The sequence below is a fragment of the Lycium barbarum genome, chromosome 5 (assembly GCF_019175385.1).
Source record: "Lycium barbarum isolate Lr01 chromosome 5, ASM1917538v2, whole genome shotgun sequence".
Lineage (NCBI taxonomy): Eukaryota > Viridiplantae > Streptophyta > Magnoliopsida > Solanales > Solanaceae > Lycium > Lycium barbarum.
In genome coordinates, this window is record NC_083341.1 from 122,052,799 (window position 1) to 122,077,940 (window position 25,142).

At 33.9% G+C, this 25,142-nt stretch overlaps 3 protein-coding genes across 3 annotated transcripts; all 3 read right to left on the bottom strand.

Moving 5' to 3' along the window:
* Window positions 1-1,272: 1,272 nt before the first annotated feature.
* LOC132641323 (leucine-rich repeat protein 1-like) lies at window positions 1,273-4,468 on the bottom strand. The gene is made up of 7 exons (XM_060358271.1): window positions 4,207-4,468; window positions 3,783-3,915; window positions 3,608-3,679; window positions 2,771-2,914; window positions 2,606-2,677; window positions 1,852-1,923; window positions 1,273-1,630 (listed from the first exon to the last, which is right to left on the bottom strand). The coding sequence occupies exons 1-7, from the start codon at window positions 4,271-4,273 to the stop codon at window positions 1,555-1,557; spliced, it is 636 nt and encodes a 211-aa protein (XP_060214254.1). The 5' UTR covers window positions 4,274-4,468; the 3' UTR covers window positions 1,273-1,554.
* A 10,116-nt stretch (window positions 4,469-14,584) lies between these two features.
* Window positions 14,585-18,067, bottom strand: LOC132641325 (uncharacterized). Its single transcript, XM_060358273.1, has one exon. The coding sequence runs from the start codon at window positions 17,446-17,448 to the stop codon at window positions 16,576-16,578; it is 873 nt and encodes a 290-aa protein (XP_060214256.1). The 5' UTR covers window positions 17,449-18,067; the 3' UTR covers window positions 14,585-16,575.
* A 746-nt stretch (window positions 18,068-18,813) lies between these two features.
* Window positions 18,814-22,727, bottom strand: LOC132641324 (zinc finger protein CONSTANS-LIKE 13-like). Its single transcript, XM_060358272.1, has 4 exons — window positions 21,669-22,727; window positions 20,388-20,588; window positions 19,669-19,931; window positions 18,814-19,555 (listed from the first exon to the last, which is right to left on the bottom strand). The coding sequence occupies exons 1-4, from the start codon at window positions 22,485-22,487 to the stop codon at window positions 19,450-19,452; spliced, it is 1,389 nt and encodes a 462-aa protein (XP_060214255.1). The 5' UTR covers window positions 22,488-22,727; the 3' UTR covers window positions 18,814-19,449.
* Between the last annotated feature and the right edge of the window lie 2,415 nt (window positions 22,728-25,142).

Here is a 25,142-nt window from a genome sequence, read left to right on the forward strand (position 1 = left end):
TTCAACTTTCCTTAACAACCTGCCTGAATTCACACCACATGTTGAACCTCTACAGTCGGTATAAATTGATATTTTAAGGTACAATTTACAACCGCCGAACAAATATTTTGTAACGAGTTTTGCGAGATCGGATTTGTTGAGATGAAAACTTGCTGCGTGGCTTTCTGGAAACTGAGTTTCAGGTAAAATGTACAGTATAACTGCTGTTTGGAGAGGAAAATTCTTCAATTTGATTTTACAGTAACACAGTGATGAGGAAAGGTGAACCACAGAACTAGCCGGTTTTGAAGCTACCGCTAAATTACACACACTTAGTCGAACAAAAGGACACGGATCCATTAATCCGAAAACTAAACTCTCAGTTAAGCTTAAAGGAAATTGAAGGGTTAAGTGAAGCGTAGGTTAAGGAGAAAAACTATTGTGCGTCATTGTGGAGAAGAAAGTGAAGTAGAGTAGTCCATAGAGATTTGTGTAAAGAGAAAAGATCTGGGGCAGGAGAGGGAACAGAGAGAGATAAAGAGAAGGGTGAGGGAGAAATAGATTTGAGAAGTGAGAGAAAACCAATTTAAAAGAGAAACTTGTGAAATATAGAACACTAGTTATGATGTGTAATTTAAGAAAATATTTTAGTTATGATGTGTAATTTAAAAAAATATTTTAATTATGAACAATAAATAAAATAAAAGGCAGTTACTATTCATAAATAGGTTTTAAAAGTAATTATGTCTAAACCCACACCACCCCACCCCACCCATGCGACTCTCTCTGTCCCATATTACTTGTTCATTTTTCCTTTTACGCACCTTTTAAAAACTCATAAATAAAAGTGTATTTTTACTACATTATCCTTATTTCTCTCTAATTAATTGAGCTTCAATCAATATTGGTTACTTTAAAAAATAATTAATGTTAAGGACAAAGTAGGAAATAATCAATTAATTCTATCTTGATTTTGCAAATGAACAAGTATTTTGAGACGGATATTTATAGTAACGTGGACAACTAATATGGGACGGAGGGGTTTCATCCATTTTTATTTGTCATGTATTGACTTGACACGCTTATTAAAAAGCCAAAAATAGAATAATAATTTTACTCTATCACCTTTTGAATATAATAAATGCAATGTTTTGGGAAATGCATCTGGAAGTGATTATAGTAACTAATAAAGGTAAATTAAGAAGTGTTAAATTCTATCTTGATTTTCTAAATTGGATATTTATTTTTAATACAGAGGACAAATAAAAATGGACGCAGTACCATCCCTATGAATGATTATAAAGAAAGCATACTATTAAAGATAACATTACAAGTTTAAAGTTAGATTGCTACCCTTCACTGAGGGAGTACTGCCACATAAATGGTACAGAAAGGAAAAGGACGACGTTAGTAGAGTGGAACCGTGAGGTATTAACATTTATACTACGCGAAGAGAAGGTAATCACGGAGCAAGATCCTCCATACACAAACCTATAGATACTTTTGCTCTTCTAGCATCTATATTAATTAAAAACGATTACTAATCTAGGGGATTTAACTCTGCTCACATATGCTTTAGTTGCAGCCTCCTGTGTCATATCTCACAAATCCCATTAGCTCAGGTCCTTCTAGTCTTGGGTTGTTCTTAAAACTGCAATCCATTAACTCAAGAAGCATTACAAAAGAGATTTTTAAGAATAAGTTCAGAGGCAAAAGTCAGTAGTATTAATTGTGTATAGTATATGTATATTTTGTGCATACAATGTGTATATTATATGTATATTGATACTTAATATGCGAAACTTGTACATTTGCTACCTACTATTATTTTGACCGATCCAAAAAAGTAATTATAAGGGCCAGTTCATTCACCTTTCCTCAGTGAACTTAGAGAAGGAGCCGGAGGTCGGAATGTAGCCACATAAATCGTTGTTGGACACATCTCTGTATACAAAGAAAAGTTGTTAATGAGTTATGGAATTTGGTATTTACTCCCTCCGTTTCATAACAAGTGCTCATTTAGCTTTTTCATTTTGGTATAAAATAAGTGTCTATTTACATAATCAACAAGGAATTAGCTTTAATTTTCTATATTTATCTTTATTAAATGTTATGTTAACAGATCCCAATGTATCAAGTTAGGTGCTAATATGCAAATTTTAATTAAGAATAGTTTAATCAAAATACTTTTTTTTTTCTAGAAGTTAGTATTTTCTTAAAGGATGTGCTAAAAGTTAAAGAGACACTAATATATTTTGAATGAGAAAGAATATCTATTTAACGAGGAATTATTTAATCTCTTTGTTTCATAATAAGTAGTGTTTTTAGCTTGGGCACACCACTTAAGAAAATTACTCACTCCTAGAAATTAAAAAGTGTTTTTACTAACTTACCCTTAATTAAATGTTTTGAAAAAAAAAAAAGTAGCTCCTTAGTAGTTTCTTGGTAATATAAAACTCCATTTACTTAAATAAGGGTAAAATTCGAAGAAAACAATTAATGTCTTCTTAATTTTGGGAAACGCCACTTATTTTGAAACAAAATGAAAAGATAAAAACATCACTTATTATGAAATGAAGGGTGTAGCAGTTAATTGAAGCTTGTTGTAGTCTTGTAGAAAACTCACATAATCTTGAGATTTGCAAGCTTAGTAAGTTCCCTTGGTACTCTTCCTGTCAGTGTGTTCCCATTGAGTCGGCTACAAACCAGCAGTAAAGTTAGTTGAAGCTATAACTTATGAATCTTGTGAAAGTAATTAATGTGAGAGAGAAAAACAGTAATAAATACTTACAGGATTCTGAGATTGGAAAGCTTGGAGAGAGATGGAGGAATGGTGCCACTGAGGTTATTGTGGTAAAGATCAAGACTTACTAGGCTCTTTAGACCTCCAATTTCTGCTGGAATTGAACCCACTAAGTTGTTCATGTATAGTTCCCTGTAAGTTTGAGACAGTTATATTTATCTGTTTAGGTTTAAAGTCATGATTTCATCTTTCAGTAAATTGTATACCAACATATTCACACCAGTCCAACCGAGTTACTATAGTTGTAGAAAAAGGCAGAAGAACTAAATACCTCCTTAAATTTGGCGCGTTTCAAATCCCTCTTAAATTATGTTTGGTCTTGATTACCCATGTACTTGGTTTATTATATTGTTACCCCTCAAACAGTAACTGGTCATAAATGTAGTTACCCCGCACTTGGTTTTTCTATAATTCAATTGATTTCAAATGACATTTAACGCATGAGAATAAAATATAACAGCCGCATCATATTAATCGCGTAAAAATTCTAAAATACCATTTCCTATTATATTTAGCCATTCCAACAACTATTTCCTAATCTCCTTCCATATATCTTCTTTATTCCTCTGTTAAAAATACAGTCCAATTTTTCCTTCTTTCATCATTTTTCTTTTGAGGGGTAACGTTTATATAAAAAAAGCCAAGTATATATGCGATAATTAAGACCAGTTATTATTTGAAAGAGAGATGATTAGAAAAAAGCCAAGTACACGAATAGTTAAGACCAAGTATAATTAAGGGGGATTTGGAATAAAATGCACCAAATTTAAGGAGGTCTATTAGATATTCTGCCTAAAAAAATGGAGAGAAGAGAAGTGGACTCACAAGTACTGGAGACGTTCAAGCTTCCCCAACTCAGGAACTAAATTTCCAGACAGCTTGGCATTTCCGAGATCACTGCATACACCAAAAACGTGTTCTTACAGTTACAGACTTGGAATAAGCATCATATATAACAAAAAGAAAGCATAAATCATTGGAAAAGAATTAGGAGACATACAGTCGGGTGACCCGATTTTCAGAGTCACAAGTGACATGAAACCAAGTACAGGGATCCACCAGGGTCGGATCCCAGCTCTGCAACACATTATCCGGGTCATTCACTGCTCTTCTCAATGCATATAGAGCATCACCTGGATAAGGCCAAAACCCATAACCAAATTTAATTAGTACCATTTCATTGTAAACTATAAAATTTATTAAAAAAAAAGGCAGTACGGCGCACTGCGTTAACAGGATCCGGAAAAGAGTCACACCCCGAAGGTGTGATGTAGATAGTCTAACTTAGTGTAAATATTAGTGGTTGCGCTCGAACCTGTGACCATCGTAAAGATAACTTTATCGTTGCTTCAAGTTTCTATTGCGTCAACAAAAAACATAAAACCAGACAACCTAGGATTATTCCAAGATTCATATAGACTTACCTTCTACATTTGCATTGGTGAGTGTTAGTAAGAGAACGAAAATATGAAACAGAAAGCAGATAGCCATTTCTCAAACTTCAATTGTTAATAGAGTTGATGTTCGTAGTGTTCTCCACAACAGAGATAGAAAAAGAGGGGGAAGGAGATAGATTGATAACTTGGGTAGTTAAAGAAGAGAATCTACAGAGCTTTGTCAGAGTGGTGGGAATTTATAGAGCCAATAAAAAAACACGTCTGTTCGACTGTTCCTCTGCCCTTGTTGCTAACTTGTTTACACTGGTACAACTTACTTTCAAATTTTTAAAATATAAGGGGTGGTTTGGTAGGGTGTATAAGAATACTAAATACTAAAAATGGTGTATTAGTAATGTTGGAATTACTAACCTTGGATAATTATGCTGGCATTATTATTTATCGATCGTCTAGTTTGTCGTATTAAATAACATGCATTGCATAATTTCTAAATGGTATTGAAAGTGAATAGCATTAATTGATATAGTTAATGCAATGATTTACTATGTATAAGAATAATATTGAATGGTATAGGTAATACAGATATTAGTTGTACTTAAATTTGCAACTAAATATTGTACTAAAATATAGTATCAATGTTGTTCTACCTAATACGCCCTACCAAACGACCCCTAAAAGACAAGAATTTAGAAAGTTGAAAACTTTAACAAAGCACAAGGTTCCCTTTACTTTGATTACAGTATATATGAAAAACACGAGAACAAATTCCTCCTTTTGAATTTTGATGAAAATTAAAATTTTCAATTTTCTTGGGGTAAAAAAAAAGAAAAAGAAAAATGCATAATGTCGGGGATAATAATAAAAGGCTGTATAAAGATTCTTAGATAAGTAAGACGATAGAGATGGAACCTCAAAGGCTCTAATGGGGAACAGACATTCACTGCCACTGGACTTGGAATCTACATTATTCACTGTTTTAACTTTTAAAGCGCACAACACTTAGAAGATAATGAGAATAATTCAAAATCACCAGAACTAGCAAAGACAAAATACTTAATAAATTACTAACAATAATAATACAGTACTATAATATTACCGCCCCAAGAATGTATTCAAAATATTACAGACAAGTCTTCACGACAAAAACTTTAGGAACTTGCGTTGCATTACATTGAAATTCGTTATTTTCGGTTTTATACATTTACATTTTTAAAGTTAATGTTTTGCTTTGTGTTATTCATTCTTCGTACTTTAACTGAGAAAGATTAGTACTACTATATATTATAGTAGTTCATCACCCAACTCTTATGTTTATGCATCAGTCAAGAAACAAGCTTTTCTCAAATTAGTACTACATCACCCAACTATTTTTGATGCTATAGACAAGGATGTTGAAACTATGCGAAAACAAAGAGTCAATCGCCTTTTTTGAGTTTCCTACTTAAACTATCAGGTGGAAAGTTTCTTATCTAAACTATCACGATTAGTTTGTTAAACACACCTCAACTATCAGTTATTCACTTTTCTTACCTAAACTATCATCAATTAGTTTGCAAAACACACCTAAACTATTAGGTGTTCACTTTTAATGAGGTGTGTTTTGCAAACTAGTTGATGATAGTTCAGGTATGAAAAGTGAACAACTGATAGTTGAGCTGTTGAGGTGTGTTTGCAAACTAGTTAGTGATAGTTTAGGTAGGAAACTCTCACATCTGATATTCCAGGTAGAAAATTCAAAAAAATGTGATACTTGAGGTATGTTTTTGATCTTTAACTCAAAAAAAAACAAGGATGTTTAAACTACCCAAGGCTTCACCACTTCAAGCAAAAAATAATAAAATGTGGATTAATTTAGGGTGCGTTCGGAATGAAGGAAATTATTTTCATACAAAATAAGTGGTTTCTTATTTATTTTTGTGTTCGGTACTTAAGCAAAAAATACTATTATCTAAAAAGCATTAGTATATATTCTAGAACAATACGTGGGGTGGGGGTAGGGGTGTGGGATGGTGAGGTTGGGGGCTATGGGGTTAGGATTGGGGTGAAGGGTGTGTTGGAAGGTAAGGATGACACAATCAATATGAAATGTAATTTGTGAAAATTGTTGTCCTACTTCTTCTAATAAAGTCATTTTTCTTATTTTTAACGAACTAATTTTTTTAAAAATTTGATCAACCAAATTAAACATGAAAAAAATAATGTTTTTCTCCGCATCCAACACACCCTTAGATTCAATTAACTTTGAGTTTTTGAGATTTGCTTTGGGATGGTAGTATTTGGACTTTCATTAGATCCCTATATTTTATGAATTTATAACACGATATACAGTCAGACCTCTCTATAACGGTATCCGCGTATAACAACACCTCTCTATAACAGCTAAGATTTTTCGGAACCTATCTTTTATGTTATATTTTACTTCTCTATAACAACATTTTAATTATAACGGCAACGGCCAACTTTATGGACAGTACGCTCTTTGTAAAATTACCCCCCATATAACAGCTATCTGCTTTTTCGGGTAATATAGTAGTTAATTATCTTTATAAAAAATAGAATATATATGGTTACCAATAATAAGTGTATAGATTTTGATCAAATAGTTAATTTGATACTTTAATATACTATATTTATGACAGAATATTACATATGAATACATATTTGTAATCTAAGAATATCATTGTCTTCTATAACTTTATTTAATATACATATGAATATCATTGTTTTATTACAATAAATAAAAGATCTTTATGGAAAATTATTTAATTTGATATTTTAATATACTATATTTTTATAGATTTAAAATGTCCGTCTTAAAGCTTAAAACTTTATACATTCAGTTATGAATTTATTGAAATTGTATTAACTTTCTTAAATGTTTAGTTAGTGAAGTATTCATGTCTTTGAGATTTAAATTTTAAATAATTTGTTATTTTTTACAACATTAAAAATAAAAAGCATAGGTTTTATGCATCTTTTTTGCCTATAACAGTCACATATTATTTTAATGGCAAATGTTGTTATAGGTGTATAACAACAACTCTCTATAACAGTTAAAAAATTTCGGACTCAACGATGTTGTTACGGAGGAATTTGACTGTACTAGTGTTACAGCACAGGGCACGAAAACCATCATTTTTCTCTGATTTGTTTATTTATTGATATAAACAAAAGCAAATCAAAAGATTCAGTTTAACCCGCCTCTTTATGCAAGGCGGGAAATGACTTTCGATAACAATATGAAGTGGTGGGCCGGTGATGCCACCGGTGACATTACAATCTACACATGTAATTGGATCAAAAAGTAGACAGCAGGATCGTCACTTTTTTGTAGAAGATGAAAAAAAACAGAGATTGTCCCTTACGGTTGAGATTAGGTTTAAAGTAATTCTTTAAATATATTTTTAAGCGGTTTTAGTCATTTAATTTTGTCACAATGAACACTTTTGATCTTCGTTATTATTATTGTATGCTAAATTTAATAGGAACTGTTAAAAGAAAAAAGATTTATCTGGAGCTTAGATTTGAAGGTGCAATTTTTGCTAGTTTTGGTCTATTTTCTCAATTTTGGTGGAGCTTTTTGATTTGCAACTCTTGCTATTTTTGGTATCTACTATAATTTTTGTGTTGCGTTTTTTTAAGATTTGGTGTGACTTTTTTGGTGATTACGGTTATCTTTTTTCATAATTTTCCTTAAATCAATAGATAGAGTTTGTCAAAATATTTGATAGAGATTGAAAGTGTCCATTTTCGACAAACTTAAAGATCAACACTGTTAAAAAATATATTTAATGGATTACTTCAAACCTATCTCAAGCATAAGGGACTATTTTTGTCATTTTCCCTTTATTCTAGAAAGATTTGTATTTTTAATGTTAGTGGTATTATACTCCTTTCAGTCCATTTAAGGAAGAGTTTTATAAGGTTCGTAAAAATATGTCTAAAGTACACATTAACTTTCGTTGTTCGTCTCGAGTAATGAACAAGCCCCTCGGTATTTAGGATCGAAGAAGTTATCACTGCCTTTATTCCTTTTTACATATCCAGTATGCATTTTTTGACTCTCTTTTAAAAAATACTTAATTCTACCGTCTCAATTTATGTGAATATGGTGTTTAAGTGAGAACGAAATTTAAGAATGAAAGAATTTTTTTTTGAAACTTGTGGCATAAACAAGTCATAAATATTTTGTGTGATTATAAATAACCCTATTAAAATTAAAATTGAAAGTTTAAAGTTAATGGTATAAACTAATATCAATTAATACTCAAAAGTTTGTGAAATGTTTAAATCAAATACAATTTAGTTTATTAAATTACCTTTATAAATGGTATAAACTAATATCAATCAATATTTTAATAAGTTTGTGAAATGATTGCTTAATGATAAGGATAAAATTAGAAGAAAAAAACAATTCTCTCTTAATTTGCTAAAATGAACCAGCAAAAAAATATTTTTCTAGTATACTTGACAAGTAAACAAAACGGAGGGAGTATTATTTGAAAGTGTCTAAGTGGTGAAAATAAATACGCTTAGTTTTATGAGTTCGATCGATAATACATTCTTGGTCACTGCAATCCATTTTAATCCTCCATACACGTGACTATCTATGCGAAAATAAATATCATTACGGGGCATGTACAATTGTAACGGTTTAAACATTTTGATCTTCTTCTTCTTCTTCTTTAGGGATCCTTCTCAAAGTTTCTGATTGGAATGAAGTTAAATATGTAAAGTTTAAATAACATTCCCACACACGTCAAAAAAGTACTCAAACTCAAGCCCACTACAAATTTAATCATATGCAATGCCTGTTAAAAGTGTTAATCAGTGGTATGTTCTCTAAAAAGGAGTAACTTTGACTAAGTTAAAGCAGAGTATTAGATTTTCAAATGGCCATGATTAGCTTCAGTGGAAAAAAGTTGGTACTATTATAGAAGATAAAAAGTTGCTCTAGTCAATTTGAGAAAAAGGCTTATTGTTGCGGACCATATGTAAATCAATCATTTCCTTAAACAAAAGGCCAACTAAAAGAAAATTGACATTTTTGACCATTGACTATCAATATATCACTTTCCTTGCTGTTTCCATGGCCCATTGCAGTTGGTTATCGTAACACCCTTCTCAATTACAATTTACATGAGAGATATAAATTGGGATACAAATTTTATCTGTCCGTCTATGATATTCAAGTTTGCAATTAAACAGCACATAGTCTTAGAGTATTTCATTTATGTGAAGTCTAAATACTCCAAGGATCATGATTCATGAGTACCGTTGTAGAAGTGCACTTGAAGCCTCAAAGTGAGATACTAGTGTAGAATATTTTCATTAGAAGAAAATATCATCTCAATCGCAACTTTTTTCTTCTCAAAGTCATGAATTTTAACTGGAAATAGCAAAGTGCAGCTCCCAAGTACGTGCATATCCAAATGTAACACATCGTTCATGTGTCCTCGCTAAGCTTTAATATCTTGAATAACTGTCGTTATGGCAAATCCTACAGCAAAAACAACCTCTCAAATTTCAAACTTACGTAAACACGCAGCATTTTTATTCCTTTGTTTGTCTTTATTTTTTTCTGAAAGAAGCTATGAGAGATAAAGGAGAGGGCGCATGCATATATATGTGGTGCTTACTTGTTTTGTGAGCGTGGTGGGCAGTCCCTGCTAATTGATTCTTTGAGACATTTCTGTATTAAAAAAGGTCGTTAGAAGAGGGATCTTAATTAGAATTCCAAATTGCCGAAGCTTGTTAGAACTAAGTAAGGTTTGGGCATCTGAAATTATTGATTTGAAGTTGAAATTTTATTTGGACATGCGTGCAATTTGGATTTTTTCTGTTATATTTTCTCATAATCGATAAAACCTCACATTTTGTGAAAACTATCAAAAAATTTCCAACTCTTATATAATCTTACCAAATGTGCAAATCATAATTCATAAACAAAATATCTGAACATCTTAGGTGCCGCATTAATAAATCGTGTATCTTCATGTTCCTTTTATAAATAAATGCTTGCATGTTACTTATTACAGTACAAACTCATCAAAAGATACTTCTGATACAAATAAGCATAAGCTTACATAAGCTTCAAATTGCCCTCATAGATGAGTTCCAAGATTTGCATTGTAATTTTCCCTGATAATTTATTGCCATTTAATCTCCTGCAAACAAGAATGTACAAATACATAAATAAAAAACTCAATATTTGCTACACCTCGCACTTTCGAGCGTCAAATTCGTCGTAAGTTAATCAACGTAAGCTTGAAGAATGAAATTATAAGAGGCTAAACCATGTTAACCACAAGATACGAGGGTTCAAGAGGTATCGTCAGGATAAGAAGTTAAACGAATCAAAAAACGCTTTTCGATGAAGTTCGCGGAAGGGAAGGGATTGTGATAGCCCGTACTTTTAGGTTGTGGTCTGAACAACTCGACTTAGGTAAAGTAGACTTGAGACGGGAAATCTTGGCCATAATTAATTTTGCATATCGAGAGCTCAGTGTATAAAAGGATCCGGAAATGATTTCAGACTTAAAAATGTGACGACAACAGTTGAAAATAATATTTCGTGTATGGAAAATAGGCTAAGGACTAGTGTTATACCACATAATTATAACATTGAGTATAGGAAGTGTGCTAAAAGTGGCTCACGTTTAAGTGAATTGAGATCAAGAAATTAATTATGTGGATAACTGGTTAAATGTTGGAATAAAGTGGGAGAACAAGGGTTAATTATGGTCTTAATTAGAATTAATGGATAAGTATTATAGGTAGGCAGCCACATGGCATTAGTTAGGAGGAAAAGGTGTCATTAAGTTAGACTTGATTAGTCAAAGCACATATTGTGCTTGAATGACACATGGCATGGGATAAGGTGTCAAGGTGGACCTAATATTCATGTTATAGGCTAACTCACGTTTTTGGAAGGGTCCAAAAAATACATTGTGTGAAAAGACCTGACAAAGCCAAATCCAAATCCAAGGAATAAAACGTGACCAGCAACACAAAAGGGTCTCACTTTGCTTCTATATTCAACACCGTTATTCAATTTTGGTACGGGTTTCGCTCACCCCTTCAATTTTATTGTTCCGTTTTGATTACGTTGTTGAATTTGAATTTTTGTCAAAGTGAAGTAAGGTGGAAGAAGAGGAATTCTTGGTAAATAGGGTAAGAATTCCCTCCCTATACATGAATTGGAGTCAATTTATATCATAGCAAAGTTGTTATTTGACAAAGTACGGAAATTATACCGTAAACCGTATTGATGTTGCTATTGTCGTATGGGTTGTTTGGTGGTTACAACAACAACAACAACGAACCCAGTATAATCCCACCATGTGGGGTCTGGGGAGGGTAGAGTGTACGCAGACCTAACCCCCACCTTGAAAGGTAGGGCGGCTGTTTTCGAAAGACCCTCGGCTCAAGAAGAGAATAAGAGAGGAGAAACAAGAGAGGAAAAACAAGACAAAAGGTTAGATAGGACCAAGCATATCGAAAACAATATGAAAGCAAGGAATAACAAAAACGAGAAAGTCATGGTAGAACAGCCCGGAAAGAAAGGAGCATTAACTACTATAGATAGCTAAGATAATCAAATAAGTTCTAAATTATTTGATGGCTGGAATTTATAGACTTGATGTGGTTGTTGTGGTTTTGATTGTTGAACATCGGGAACGTAATAGAAATAGAGGAAGCGTTGCCCGAATCCTTATAACTCTGAATCATAGTTCGATATACAACTTATATATGTGATATACGAAAATATTAAAGCCTAACTAAGGGCTTCCTCTTCAATATAGGTCCGTACATTGGACGAACACCGGAGTAAAGATTACTATGAGGACTCGGCACGACATATATGGTATGTAAGGTGTTCGTTTCCCTCTTTCTTTGGCACGAATCCAACTAGAACATGAACACGAGCATCCCATAGCAATTCACTCCATTCCTATGGTTTGTACTTCAAATTTTAATGCCTTAATTATATGGTTTGTACTTCAAATTTTAATGCCTTAATTATATGGTTTGTACTTCAAATTTTAATGCCTTAATTATCTGATTGATTCATGTTATGATAAATTACCTTCACTAAATGGTTTCTTGATGTTGATATGAGTTTCCATAATGTTATTCGGAGGTTATCGACCTTACATCACTCCGAAAGGCCCAGATGTCATTTCTATTAGTTCCTTATGCATTGTATATATATGTATTCATTATTTTACTACACTGCGCCGCGCTATAGTCGGTCGGGCAGGCACGTGGATGTGCACACCACTGCAGTGGGCATGTTATGATGCTCCCCGGACGTGCGTTGAGGACGATATGATAATGATGATGTACTATATGTATATACTTGCATATGTTTTTTAAACTCATGCATTGCATATTGTACGTCCTCCGATGGCTCAGGTTACTTCTATTCTTTTATATTTATGTCTTATGTTATTGTTTCCTGCCTTACATACTCAGTACTTTTATCCGTACTGACGTCCCACTTCACGGGGCGCTGCATTTTGTGCTGCATGTCTTGAGAGACAGTTCGAAGGCTCTTCTAGGTAGGATTGCACAGTTCAGCGTATAGTCAGCAAGTTCCACTTGCTCCGGGCTTGCCTGTCTTTGGTATTTTGCTTTACTTATGTTATATATGCATCTTTTGGGTACGGCGGGGCCCTGTCTCGACCAGTATGTTATGTATGTACTCTTGGAGGCTAATAGACAGTGTTATGTATATAGGTGTCATGTTTCAACCTTACTGGTCTTATGATATATTGATAATAGTGGCAGCCTTGTCGGCTTGCGTGTATATATATCTATATGTGCATGCGTCTTGTATAGTGTTGGGTCTTTTTTGCGTGCAGGTGTTCTTTTAGATAATATTTATGTCATATGATATTCCGTAATAGTCACAGGGAGAGTATGACGTATGTACGCCAGGCGGTGCCCGGCTAAGGAAGCCGAATGCCCGTCATGCCCTCAGCGGGGGTGTGACAATATTCTCCAAACGTATACATATTGTTTAATTTTATTAGATATATTATAAATCGAAAAGGTCCAGATGTGCCCTTCTACTATACGAAATTACACGGATATGCCCGTCGTTAAAAGGTGGTCTCACATATTCCCTTAACGTTATTTTTTGGGTTACTCATGCCCTTAATTTAACGGAAACCCGATCAAAAAATATTGGAGGGAAGATTTGTGCTGTTTCGCATAGTATAGGGGCATATTTGATCCACTGAAATTTTTAAATATTATGGCAAAAAACAAAAATATGGCACAAAATATCATTGCATTCGAAAACATAAAAAACATTTGCAATTACAATCCATGCATCCACCATTGCATTATCTAAATTATACAACTAAAAGATCAAATGCAATTACAACCATCTTTTAAAGATTGTTTTCACAAACAAGAGCATCATTTTCCCTTTTCAAAAGATTTGTTTTACTAATGATGATATTATTTTTATTTTTCAATTTGTTGATGATCTGGATATTTTTCGTCTTCCCAGTCCCAATATCTACACGATAATGCATGCAACAACTGCAGCACAAAACATAAACATAAAAAAAAAATCATTACAGATTTGTTACAAAAAAAAAAAATTACAAGTCTAAACTAAGTCATTACAGATCACAAAAAAATCACAAGTCATTATAGATCTACTAAATTTCTGTTATACGTGGAATTCGCGAAAGGGAAAGACCACATTGAATTTTATGCAAGACCGTATAGATGCTTAAAATGTAATATTCTCTCCATTATTGTTATCAAAGTTTCAGTACCACGGGAGACTTTTTTCAGGTGTCATAAGTCTAATGTAAGTTATCTCTTTTCCCTGTGATTTTTTTTTTTTTTGTAGCGAATCTGTAATGAATTTTTTTTATGTTTATGTTTTACGCGGCAGTTGTTGCATGCATTATCGTGTAGATACTGGAACTACGAAGATGAAAAATAGCTAGGTCATCAGCAAATTGAAAAATAAAAATGATATTATCATTAGTAAAATAAATCTTTTGAAAAGGAAAATGGTGCTCTTGTTTGTGAAAACAATCTTTAAAAGATGGTTGTAGTTGCATTTAATCTTTTAGTTGTATAATTTAGATGTAATGTAATGGTAGATGCGTGGATTGTAATTGCAAATGCTTTTTATGTTTTGGAATGCAATGATATTTTGTACCATATTTTTGTTTTTTGCCATAATATTTAGAAATTTTATGGATCAAATATGCCCCTATACTATGCGAAACTGCATAAATCTGCCGTCAAATATTTTTGTCGGGTTTCCGTTAAATCAAGGGCATGAATAACCCAAAAAGTAACGTTAAGGGCATATGTGAGACCACCTTTTAAAGACGTGCAATTTCGTATAGTAAAGGGGCATATCACCTTTTTCGTATTATAAATGAAAGGAATAGCTTACATCCACCGCAAGGATTTTGAATTTCCAAAAGATGCTGAAATCGAACCGGTCAATTGATTGTTAGCCAGCCCCAAGCTCACCAGCCTTGTCAATTTCCCTAATGCACTTGGAATTTCTCCACTGATTGAATTATTAGACAATTCTCTGCCATTTTTTTTTATTACAAGTTAAAACAGAAATTGAACGCACGGATTCATCATAACACATACTATGTGGCTAAATACTTGATCTTACAAGTATTGGAGATTAGTTAGATTCGCCAGCTGAGGCACAAGAGATCCAGAGAGTCCAGCACCACCTAGGTCCCTTCATTTGTATTGTAGGATACATAAGATTTAGAATACAATCAAGGGATTATTTTTTTTAGCCCATCGACCGAAACTAAGTACGGATGCTAGCCAAATTATACATTCCTTATACCCTGATTGTGTATATTACATGTATATTCATGTATACAATATGTATATTATATGTATTTTTATACTTCATATACAAAACATATACATTTGCTAGCTATTATTCTTTTTAACGGTCTAAAAATGTAATTTTCCTACAATGATGAATATATATCCAATCTCTTATAATAATAAAATAAAATGGTGACCTACAGTCGTGTCACAGAATTACGTGAATGGCAAGTGACATACAACCAGGTACAAGGATTGATTGATTCCGGATTCCAGCGCTGCATTACATTGTTTAGATCTGCAAGTTCGGTTCTAAATGCATCAAGAGCATCTAGTTCAACACAGACAGGATAACATTGATTAGAATAAGAGCCTGTTATGTATATATACAAATTAGGAACTGTTGAAGAAGGGAATGAAAGAGCTTTAATTTGAAAAATGGACATATAGTACTTAGCCTTCAGAGTTACATTCTGCAAGTATACTGACGAGTGCAATAACAAGGAAAACGAGGGCTATGAGCCTGATTTTTACTAATCAAGGAAACTTCTATTGTCTTTAAGTTGCTAGCTGTAACATCTGTCACATATTTTATATGTCCATTTTCACCTAGTTGTTCCCTTGTTTATGCCAAAGTAAATTAAGACTTTTTGGTTTTTTTCATGCTTTTTCCTCACTAGTCAACTGGAAAAGTGAGTATTTGTAGTTATCGTACGCTTAATAATTAGGAGGCCTAGCTAATCAATGTCTTGTGACCATTTCTCACGCTAAATCTGCTGTTTTACTTAATTAGTACTATTTATTTTTCCTTATTGTTAACCCCTTTATCCCTACTTTTCCTAGTTATCTGATTTAAGTACTGTTGTTCAGGATTTTGAGATATCTCTAGGAGAACGAATAATAAGAAGACATGTTTGGACATTGAAGTATTGAAATTCATTCACTTAGTAGTTTCCCCAGAACCAACTAAAGGAAAAGATATCAGTTTGTTCTTTCTATTTTTTTTTTCTGGTACATAGATGATCGAGAAATCTTTATTCACAACACATTTCAAATTATATATGACGAGGTGATGCATAGATTAGTTAACTTCTTGACCATGGTCTTTGAACGTGCTATGGTGCTTCAAAATTTCTTTCTCCGAAATACTGGTCTTGTTTTTTCTGCTGCGGTGTTTTTTTGTTCCTGATTTCTGGGGTTGGGGAAACTTTCGTCTAATCTGTCCTAAAGATTTCGACATAGATTGACGATTCTCCCTTAGTGATATGAATAATATGATCAAGGCATGCAATTGCTCTTTTATCTGTTCAGGATAGTAGTATGAAATCAGAAGCTTTATTAAGAGGTCTTTACTAATTAGACCTCACACAATTTTGCTACGTCGCTACTTCCAGTTTAAAACTTGTTCAGGTACATAACTCTGGATCCCCATATGAAAGTTTATACACATATATTCCTGTATCCAATTATTTAGAAAAACATAAAGATACGATCAAATTAATTGACCCACAGAAAGGATAGTCCTCTTGTATATGTTTTTTTGACATTTTTATCTTACATGGCATCGTTATTTCTGTACAAAACCCCGCCTCGCATTGGCCAGCCTACTTCTTGGTAATCCTCCACTGCCACGGGCTTCATTACACAGTATCCATTTCTTGAACAAGAGCTCGTCATATTCTCATTCATCTCTCTAGAGTTGCGCCCACCACAGCCCGTTCCCCTTCCTCTTGATCTCTTATGCTCCATCTCATACCTTTCTGCTTTTTTCCTCAAGTTTTGCCTTTTGATAATTGCACTCACTGTACTATCCTTGTTATACTTTCTCCGCATTGACATTGGCATGGCCTCAAGTCCCATTAGCTTTGCTACTACTCCCGGTTTACACCAAATCACTCTCTCTCCTGCTATCATCGATGGCATGTTCTGAGTTTGAGTTTTCATGTTCCTCAGCTCGCGGTTACAGCATACTGATTTTCTTGCACCAACAGTACTTGTGCTTACTAAAGGAGACATGTCGCGGAAAGAAGACCTGTACATGGCATCTTTGCCATCAAGAGAGAATCGAGGATACTGGTTTAACGCATTCCTTGCTGTTCGTAGAATGTCAGAACTGTTGACACATGACATTCTATGTCGGACATGCGGCTCATATTCGTTCAGTTTTTCTCTTCTTGCCATTTTCTCCTCCATGTCTAATTGGAGCAACATCTCCTCCAACGTTGTCGGGCTTTCCCTTTCGTTTACCCGTAGATCACTAGTCCCCCGTAGAGTGGCACTAGTGTCCATAATATAAGGAGATGAGACGGGACGGGTTTGATGATTGAGTGTGGAAGTAGAGGTATCGTTATTACAGAAGTTTTTAAAGCCTTTCCTCATCTTAGCTCCCATCATATTTTTCAACTGAAAGAAAGATAAGTCCTTCATATTATCCCAAGGGATTTTTTCATCAGACTAACAACATATGTGGGGTGACTATGTTTTAGTATGAATAAATAATTCAAGTGACTAGAAAACAAAGTTGATAAAGTAAGACATGCAAGGCGTGAATGAAGTAAATAGGGAGCGGTGTTAGGTTGTTTTCTCTGCTACATGAATCTTAAAAGCATTCACGTGATAAAACAGCTTAACCTCGAGTCTTCACAAGATATTCCACCCCTCACATCTCTGCAGGAAAAAGTTATAATCTCAGACCTAATTTATACGAGGGTTGACTTATTTGGGAATTTCAAACATAGATTCTTCGAGTACTTTAGTAATTAAGTAATTCCCAATATTTACGAAGAGTTGGAGATAATCTTAGTCAAACAAAGAGTTATTTTGTTTGACTCCCTAAATGGGTCAACCTTCGTATAAATTGGAACGGAGTGGCTTTAACTAACACCTCGTTGCTTCTTCACATTTCCTTGATGAACGAACACTATTTGTCGAAAATTCAATTCATCTACAACCGCAATGTTAATACGTACAACACGCACCTGAATTTTAATATGTCGAATTGAATTTAATAATGACGTACAGGCTGCACGGGTTTATTACAACCATTCAGCATCAGTAAATGAGAACCGTCATCAGATGCAAACAAGTTAACCAACATCACCAAACAAAATTTTCTTCTATCTAGTTGAACCATTTTCCATGATTAACCACACGATAAGATGAGATTAGATTCAGTTGATCGTCCTGAAACCTTCTCTCTAGTTGAACCATTTTCCATGATTAACCACACGATAAGATGAGATTAGGTTCAGCTGATCGTACTGAAACTTATCGACTCCATCTTTTTTAAGATCTAAGAAATTCCCCAGCTTTGAATCTACTTTTGTCCTTTTAATTGGCAGACCCCAATTCTCTAATAAAATGAGAATACTATCAGGGGCGTATCTAGCATTACAAGTTGGGGTTAACCCCTAACTTTTGACGCGGAGCATGAATTTATCTGTAAAAAATTACTAAATCTATGACAAATAGTAGATTTGAACCTTCAACTTTAAAAATATAATGAATTCAATGCTAAAAATCTCAAGACTGAACCCATAGAATTTAAATTCTAGATGCATCTCTAGATATTATATGAGGTTCAACCCAGGAATCTAGCCCGGCACTTCATTATATTTCTTCTCCGTTTTCTCTTTTTTTTTTTTTTTCCAATTCCTTTTTGTACAATGACAAACTTGAGTCTTGCTTTAAAGATAAGATAAAACTCCAGTAATTTCCATTCTTTGAGCGGAAAAGTGTATACATGCAAGATAATCTTGACCGCAAACAAAATAAAGTTGCACGAGAAAAGAATTGATACCACCACCATCAACTTATCAGTATATCCATAAACCATCTTGTAAGTTAAATCTAAACATCAGCTTTCCAGAAATGGAGGAGGAAAGAAGAGGGCAATTAACAGGTGCTAAAGGGATTTTAACGTCGTGCTTATCATCAGCTTAGCTCAGCAAGAATTCTCCTTGACTTTCCCCAGCTCCAGGTGAAACAAACAAGAATGTAATCACTCAGATCACGAAAGAATGGATCATGTCACTAAAAAAGATCTCAAGCATCTAAGTATTGCCAGAGGGAGAGTGAATTGATTCTCTGGATATCTCTCAACGAGGTTATCTAGACGACCCACTCCCGGTGGATTCGTATTATAGATCCATTTAATGCTTGGACAAATTAGCCAAGATTTCACTTCCAAGACTTGCCTGAAAAGGCTGGCTCCCCGGTGAAGGATCTAGCCACAACCTGATGATCAAGGTTGTACATCCAAGCACTTGATATACACGCAGAAGCACAAAGCGTGACTATAATATTAACTAACAATTGGTGCGACATATTGCATCACAGCAAACCTAAGGTTACAAATATTAGGTAGACTAAGAAATATATACATACAGAGACAAAACAGATCCTTATCCTCGGTCATTCAACAGGTATTCAGCCATCTGGAGCTTCAGTAGTAGCCTTGACAAAACGACCCTTGACTCGCTTTCTAGTATCAGCTCTTGCCTTCCTTGATTCATATCGAATGTGCTTATCATATCTGGACATCACAACTCACAGACTCAGAGATGCAACAAAACCGAGATATAGGGGTAAACTCAGAGGTGACAAGGGAAAATTATGCTGAAACGAAAATACTAAGAGATAACCTACCTTCGTGTTTTCTTTTTCTCCTTATAACGTTGCATTGCATTTCCTCTATTCTTTGCCAGAAGCTCCATATCAGCCTGGAGTGTTTCCGCACCGGTGTTTTCACCTGCCACAACAATGCTTTGGTCCATAAAGTTCAGATCTGTAGATACACCACAGCATTTTGGCTTAACATAACCCAAGTCAGATGAAGTCTTTATTCTTGGTAAATTGTTGCTCTCAGATGTCGCTGGCCCCTGGCTTGCCGCTCGGTTATTTGAATTATTCTGCAAGGCAATGAGCAAGTTATTTCTCAGGTTCAGGAGGAAAGGCATCAGCTTTTTGGAAGATTACTTCATGAACCTCCAATTGTCATGATTCATCAAGGTGACCAGAGAAATTTAAATCTTTATTAAAATTGGTAAGGTCATATTCTGGTTAAACGCACAGCAGAATTACTTGTACACCATGCCTTCTCTAGAATTTACAATTTGTGAAGGTAATATATATATATATATATATTCCTCAACACACAAAGGAAACCTCAATATTCCTCCGAAACAGAACAAAGAAATGCAAGTTGGTAAAAGAAGTCTCTGATCTGTCCTGAAAACGTTTTTATGTTAAGTCTGATCTGTCACTTAAAAGTACAAGTGTCACGAATTCATGCCACAAGAGTTGATTTAAGGGATTAAAATAGAACATATTGAGATCAACCACATTAACGGGTGGCTAGTGCTTACACTGAAGGCTGTCATATCGTCATGGGCAACGGAGCAGTTAATGGCTGAGAATCCTAATCCTTTTGAAGTTGCTAATGCTGTTCCTTTTATGAGTTCACCATAGCTTTTCATCATGTACGCCATGTCGCTCTCACTGTAGTCTGCTTCTACTGAGCTCGACTGTCCATGGCTCCTCAACTGCCCCAGATTAAAATCCCATATCTGAAGAAACAAATACAAACAAGGCAGTATATCCAATCAGAACTGGATCAAAGATGTAGCAGAGAAGGTGAAGCTAGTATCTTTTCAGGTAACTAAAGATGGTACAAGATGAAGTATATCAGCGACACATTTTTTTTTTTTGACCTATATCTCTTCCTTCTAAGTTTTAAAAGAGCAAAAGCATAATTCCGTGACAGTAATTGTTGCTCTTTAAGCTCATTGCAGGTTTCTAAAATTCCTAATACTTTTTGCAGGAGAAGATTAAAGTTGTATGATTGGTTTTGATAGTTCAAAGATAGTTCTCAATATCATATTTTTCCTAAAATGGAAATAGAAAATTTTCTTAACACTAAAGACAGAATATAAAATCCAACATCATAGATTTATGCACCTCTATTTACTTAAAGATGAAGATATTATCTTGAAGCACATCTCAAGAACTAAAATAGACCATAAAGAGAATATGGGCATCTCATGAAACTTTAATGCCAAAATCACATGAAATCGCAAAAAAGGAGGATCAACTCGTATAGATCTAGATTATTACCAATTCACAACCAACTCAAAATCTAACAAAACTAGACAGAAAAGGAAATCCATCATGCTGCCCGTACACATATCACATAATTCCGATAGAAACAAATCAAGCAAAATCTCAAGTTCCATTCACATCCCAAATGTACTCAAAAGGCACCAAACACAAAGATGATATAGTCTTATCATCTGTTCTTTTCTCAACTCAAATACATCATCATACTTGCAGATCCATGTTGAATTATCTGTTATCAATCTAATCACCATTAATATCAAGAAATCTTCATTTCAATCGAAATCCGATAGACAATGAGAATAAAACAGTTCTATTCTACAATTCTGCACGACATTTGAAACAAAATACTCCCTCCGTTCTAATTTGTTTATCTTACTTTCCTTTTTAGTCTGTTTCAAAAAAGAATGCTACTTTCTATATTTAGTAACTCTTTACGCGCAACATCCTAAATGGTCTATTTAAGACCACAAAACCACAAGATTCACAGGTCATTTTGGTACATTACACTCATATTTAGTATAGAAGAATACCTGAGTGTTTTGATCATAGGAATTTCCGCTCCACAAAATGTTCCTTTCCACCATTTGATCACTCTCTTTCGGCCTAATCAACGACGTAAATGGCACATTTTTCAGCTGTTGCTCCTCACTAACACCACCCACAACCACATGACTAACATTATTTCCTTGCCAATTATCACTACTCCCATTAGGTGTCTTTGGATCCAAATCTTCCACTCCACCACCACACCCATCTCTCTTAAATAACTCAATTAACTGTTTCAATATCACTTGTTTCTGCTTCCCACAAGTTGGATTTTGATTTTGTTTTCTACCAACGACAGAGCCATCATTATAAATCCCACAATTACTATTATTATTAGCACTAGGTACCATTAAATCTTGCAACAACATAGTACAAGGAGAAGGAGCAACATAATTATACTCTAACAAACCATTCCACGTGGCATGATTTGAATCTAACTGCAACTGTGTTGGTTTCTTGGCATCAATATCTAAACCCCAAGCTGAAGCAAGTTCATAAACAGAAGGACAACCGGAAAAACCTTCAACAGGGTTACGATCATGTGCATCAGAGACCACACAAGTACCATGTGCATCCCAATCACATTCTTGACAGAGTACGAGGTTGTCGGTAGCACAACGGATAGAAACAGGTTCAGAACCACAGTTATCACAGATCTGTGAACGAAGATGTTTCTTGGAAAGTGCGTTAGCTGAATGAACAAGTTGGTCACAAAATAAACAGAGTTTAGCTGAATCAGCTCGGCAGTAAAGTATGGCACTTCGCTGATTACAGTAATCGCATGGACGAGACTCTCGGCTCATTATCTTGTTTGTAATATTATTTAGATCTTTTGTTTTGAAATGGAAACAAGAAGAAGAAGAAGAAGAAGAAGGGATAGCTTAGCTGGGATGATATGTCTGAAAGATGTTTCTATTTAGGGCTGGAATGAGAGAGGAAAGAGTGGGGTTTACCAAAAAACTTTGAAAATATCTTTGTGAACTTTTTGCTGAACTGGCATACGGTTTGTCATCTTTTCTGATCCGACTAACCTTTTTAAATGATTGTTATTACTCCTATTCCTACTGCTACTACTACTCCTATTTATTTAGTAGGCGTTTGGCAGTAGAAATTAAATACTTGTCGCTTTAGTTGGAATTTTTGAAACGGAAAAGGCCCGAAATTATCCCTCAACTTTGAGAAATAGTGGGTAAAAAATTATTTGAGGGAAAAATAATTTTAAAGGGCTGGAATGATGCCACGTGTCAACTGTTAGACATAAGGGTATAATTGACCCCATAGTATAACGGTAAGGGTATAATTGCCCTAAAGTATAACGAAGGGTATTAATGAACTATTTCCCAAAGTTCAGGGGTAATTTTAGCCCTTTTTTGTTTTTGAAATGGAGTTAAAGATGAGTCCGGAATCAAAATGTCCCAAAAAAAATCATTTTGAACCAAAATACCTCAACAAAAAAAATGTTACAAAAGTACCTTTAGCGCAGTAATTTACTGTGCTAAAGCACTTCACGGAGACGGAGCTGTTAAGTGCTATAGCGCAATATTTTACTGCGCTATAGAAATCTTTCTCTCACTTATAGCGCAATAAATACTGCGCTATAAGACTTCGCCATAAAACCCATCGGGTTCCACCACTGGTCCCTCCAGTGGTAAAAAAAAAAGTTGAAAACGCCATTGGAGGGGAAACTGAGGTGGTCCCCACATCCAAAAACGTCATTTTCTATTAAATTTCGTCCGGAAAGTTTAGATTCTCGGTATATTCAAGTCAAGGAGCAAGATTCTAAGTTCGAATTTTGGGAAAAAGCGGCGTACAACTCGATTAAAATAACTCTACAAAAAATCTTCGATTAAGGTTTTCTACTATGAACTTTTGTTATTATTTTGTTATATACATTATATTCTAAGCATGCTTAACATTTAATCCTTGCTATTTTCCAAAAAAAAAAAAACAATTTTTGTTAAATGTTTATGAATTGTTAATTTGTTAAATGTTTATGAATTGTTAATTTGTTAAATGTTTATGAATTGTTAATTTGTTATATGTTTATGAGTTGTTAATTTGTTAATTATTTATGAATTGTTAATGAATTATTATTTTGTTAATTGATTATTTGTTTAATATTGATTATGAATTTATTAGTTGTTAAATATTGCTTATGAATTGAAAGAAGTTGATTGGTAATGAATTATTATTTTGTTAATTCATTATTTGTTAAATGTTTATGAATTGTTAATTTGTTAAGTGTATATGAATTGTTAATTTGTTAAATGTTTATGAATTGTTAATTTGTTATATGTTTATGAGTTGTTAATTTGTTAATTATTTATGAATTGTTAATGAATTATTATTTTGTTAATTGATTATTTGTTTAATATTGATTATGAATTTATTAGTTGTTAAATATTGCTTATGAATTGAAAGAAGTTGATTGGTAATGAATTATTATGTTGTTAACACTTTGTTTGGATGATTGTTATGTATTGTTTTGACATTTATCGTATTGTGTTGTATTGTATAGGACCAAATCAGTGGTTACATAAAATAGGATCTTTCGTCGTTACATAACAATAAAATTAAAGTAACAATCAAAGCAAACATTATATTTAAACTAACAACATAATATAATACAATAGGTAAGAACCATCCAAACAAGTTGTAAATGATTATGAAATGTTAATCTATATAATTTTAAAAGTGTGAATACATATGTTAAATAAAAAAAGATTATCTTAAAAAGAATAGTTAAAGTTCTTCTTTTCATAAATACATAAGCTAACGAAAAAAATGTAAAATTTGTAAGAAAATATGTGGTCGACGAATATACTCTTTTAGTTTAATTTTATCGTAGTTGTGTTGGCTATTTGGTCAACTAAAAATATATCATATATTCAAAATAGAGTTCCAAACAAATATTACTGTTGAATTTCTATTCCCAAACTAATTAACTTAACAATTCTTTGCCATCACATAATTCAAAAGTAATTAACTTAAAAATCTTTGCCATCACATATGTGTCTTTACTATCACATATTAAATTTATTGCATATCTCATGTTAATTATTCACAAGATATAATACTACATAATTCACCTATTCCCTACAAATTATTAATTAGTTAATATAATTTATCTTTCATTTCAAGAATAATGACTAATTTAGTTTGTACAGACCAGACTCTTTCATGGATCCGAATGTTCCCCTGGGCCTGATGTTCCCCCGGCGCCCGAAGCTCACCCGGGCCCGATGATCACCCGGGGCCCGCTGATAGATCAGTATTGTCTTTGCAAGACAATCATAGGTCAGAGTTATTATGGGCCGGTACTATAGGGATATCTACTAGGCTCCGTCCCCGTAGGCTGCAGAGAGCGTGGACTCTTTTACGCGAGCACCCCTCACACCCTCGCGTGTTGGAGATATTGTTTCGGGGCGGCATCTACCGTTGCGTGTCCGTTGGTCGGG

Excerpts from the sequence above, each read along its gene's own strand:
- LOC132641323 (XM_060358271.1), bottom strand. The coding sequence starts at position 4,273 with ATGGCTATCTGCTTTCTGTTTCATATTTTCGTTCTCTTACTAACACTC. Across the intron at positions 3,680-3,782 it reads GAAAATCGGGTCACCCGACT|TGATCTCGGAAATGCCAAGC; the intron begins GTATGTCTCCTA and ends TGGTGTATGCAG. Across the intron at positions 2,915-3,607 it reads CTTGAACGTCTCCAGTACTT|GGAACTATACATGAACAACT; the intron begins GTGAGTCCACTT and ends TCAAACTTACAG.
- LOC132641325 (XM_060358273.1), bottom strand. The coding sequence starts at position 17,448 with ATGAAGGACTTATCTTTCTTTCAGTTGAAAAATATGATGGGAGCTAAG.
- LOC132641324 (XM_060358272.1), bottom strand. The coding sequence starts at position 22,487 with ATGAGCCGAGAGTCTCGTCCATGCGATTACTGTAATCAGCGAAGTGCC. Across the intron at positions 20,589-21,668 it reads CCTATGATCAAAACACTCAG|ATATGGGATTTTAATCTGGG; the intron begins GTATTCTTCTAT and ends TTGTTTCTTCAG. Across the intron at positions 19,556-19,668 it reads GAGAAAAAGAAAACACGAAG|ATATGATAAGCACATTCGAT; the intron begins GTAGGTTATCTC and ends TGTGATGTCCAG.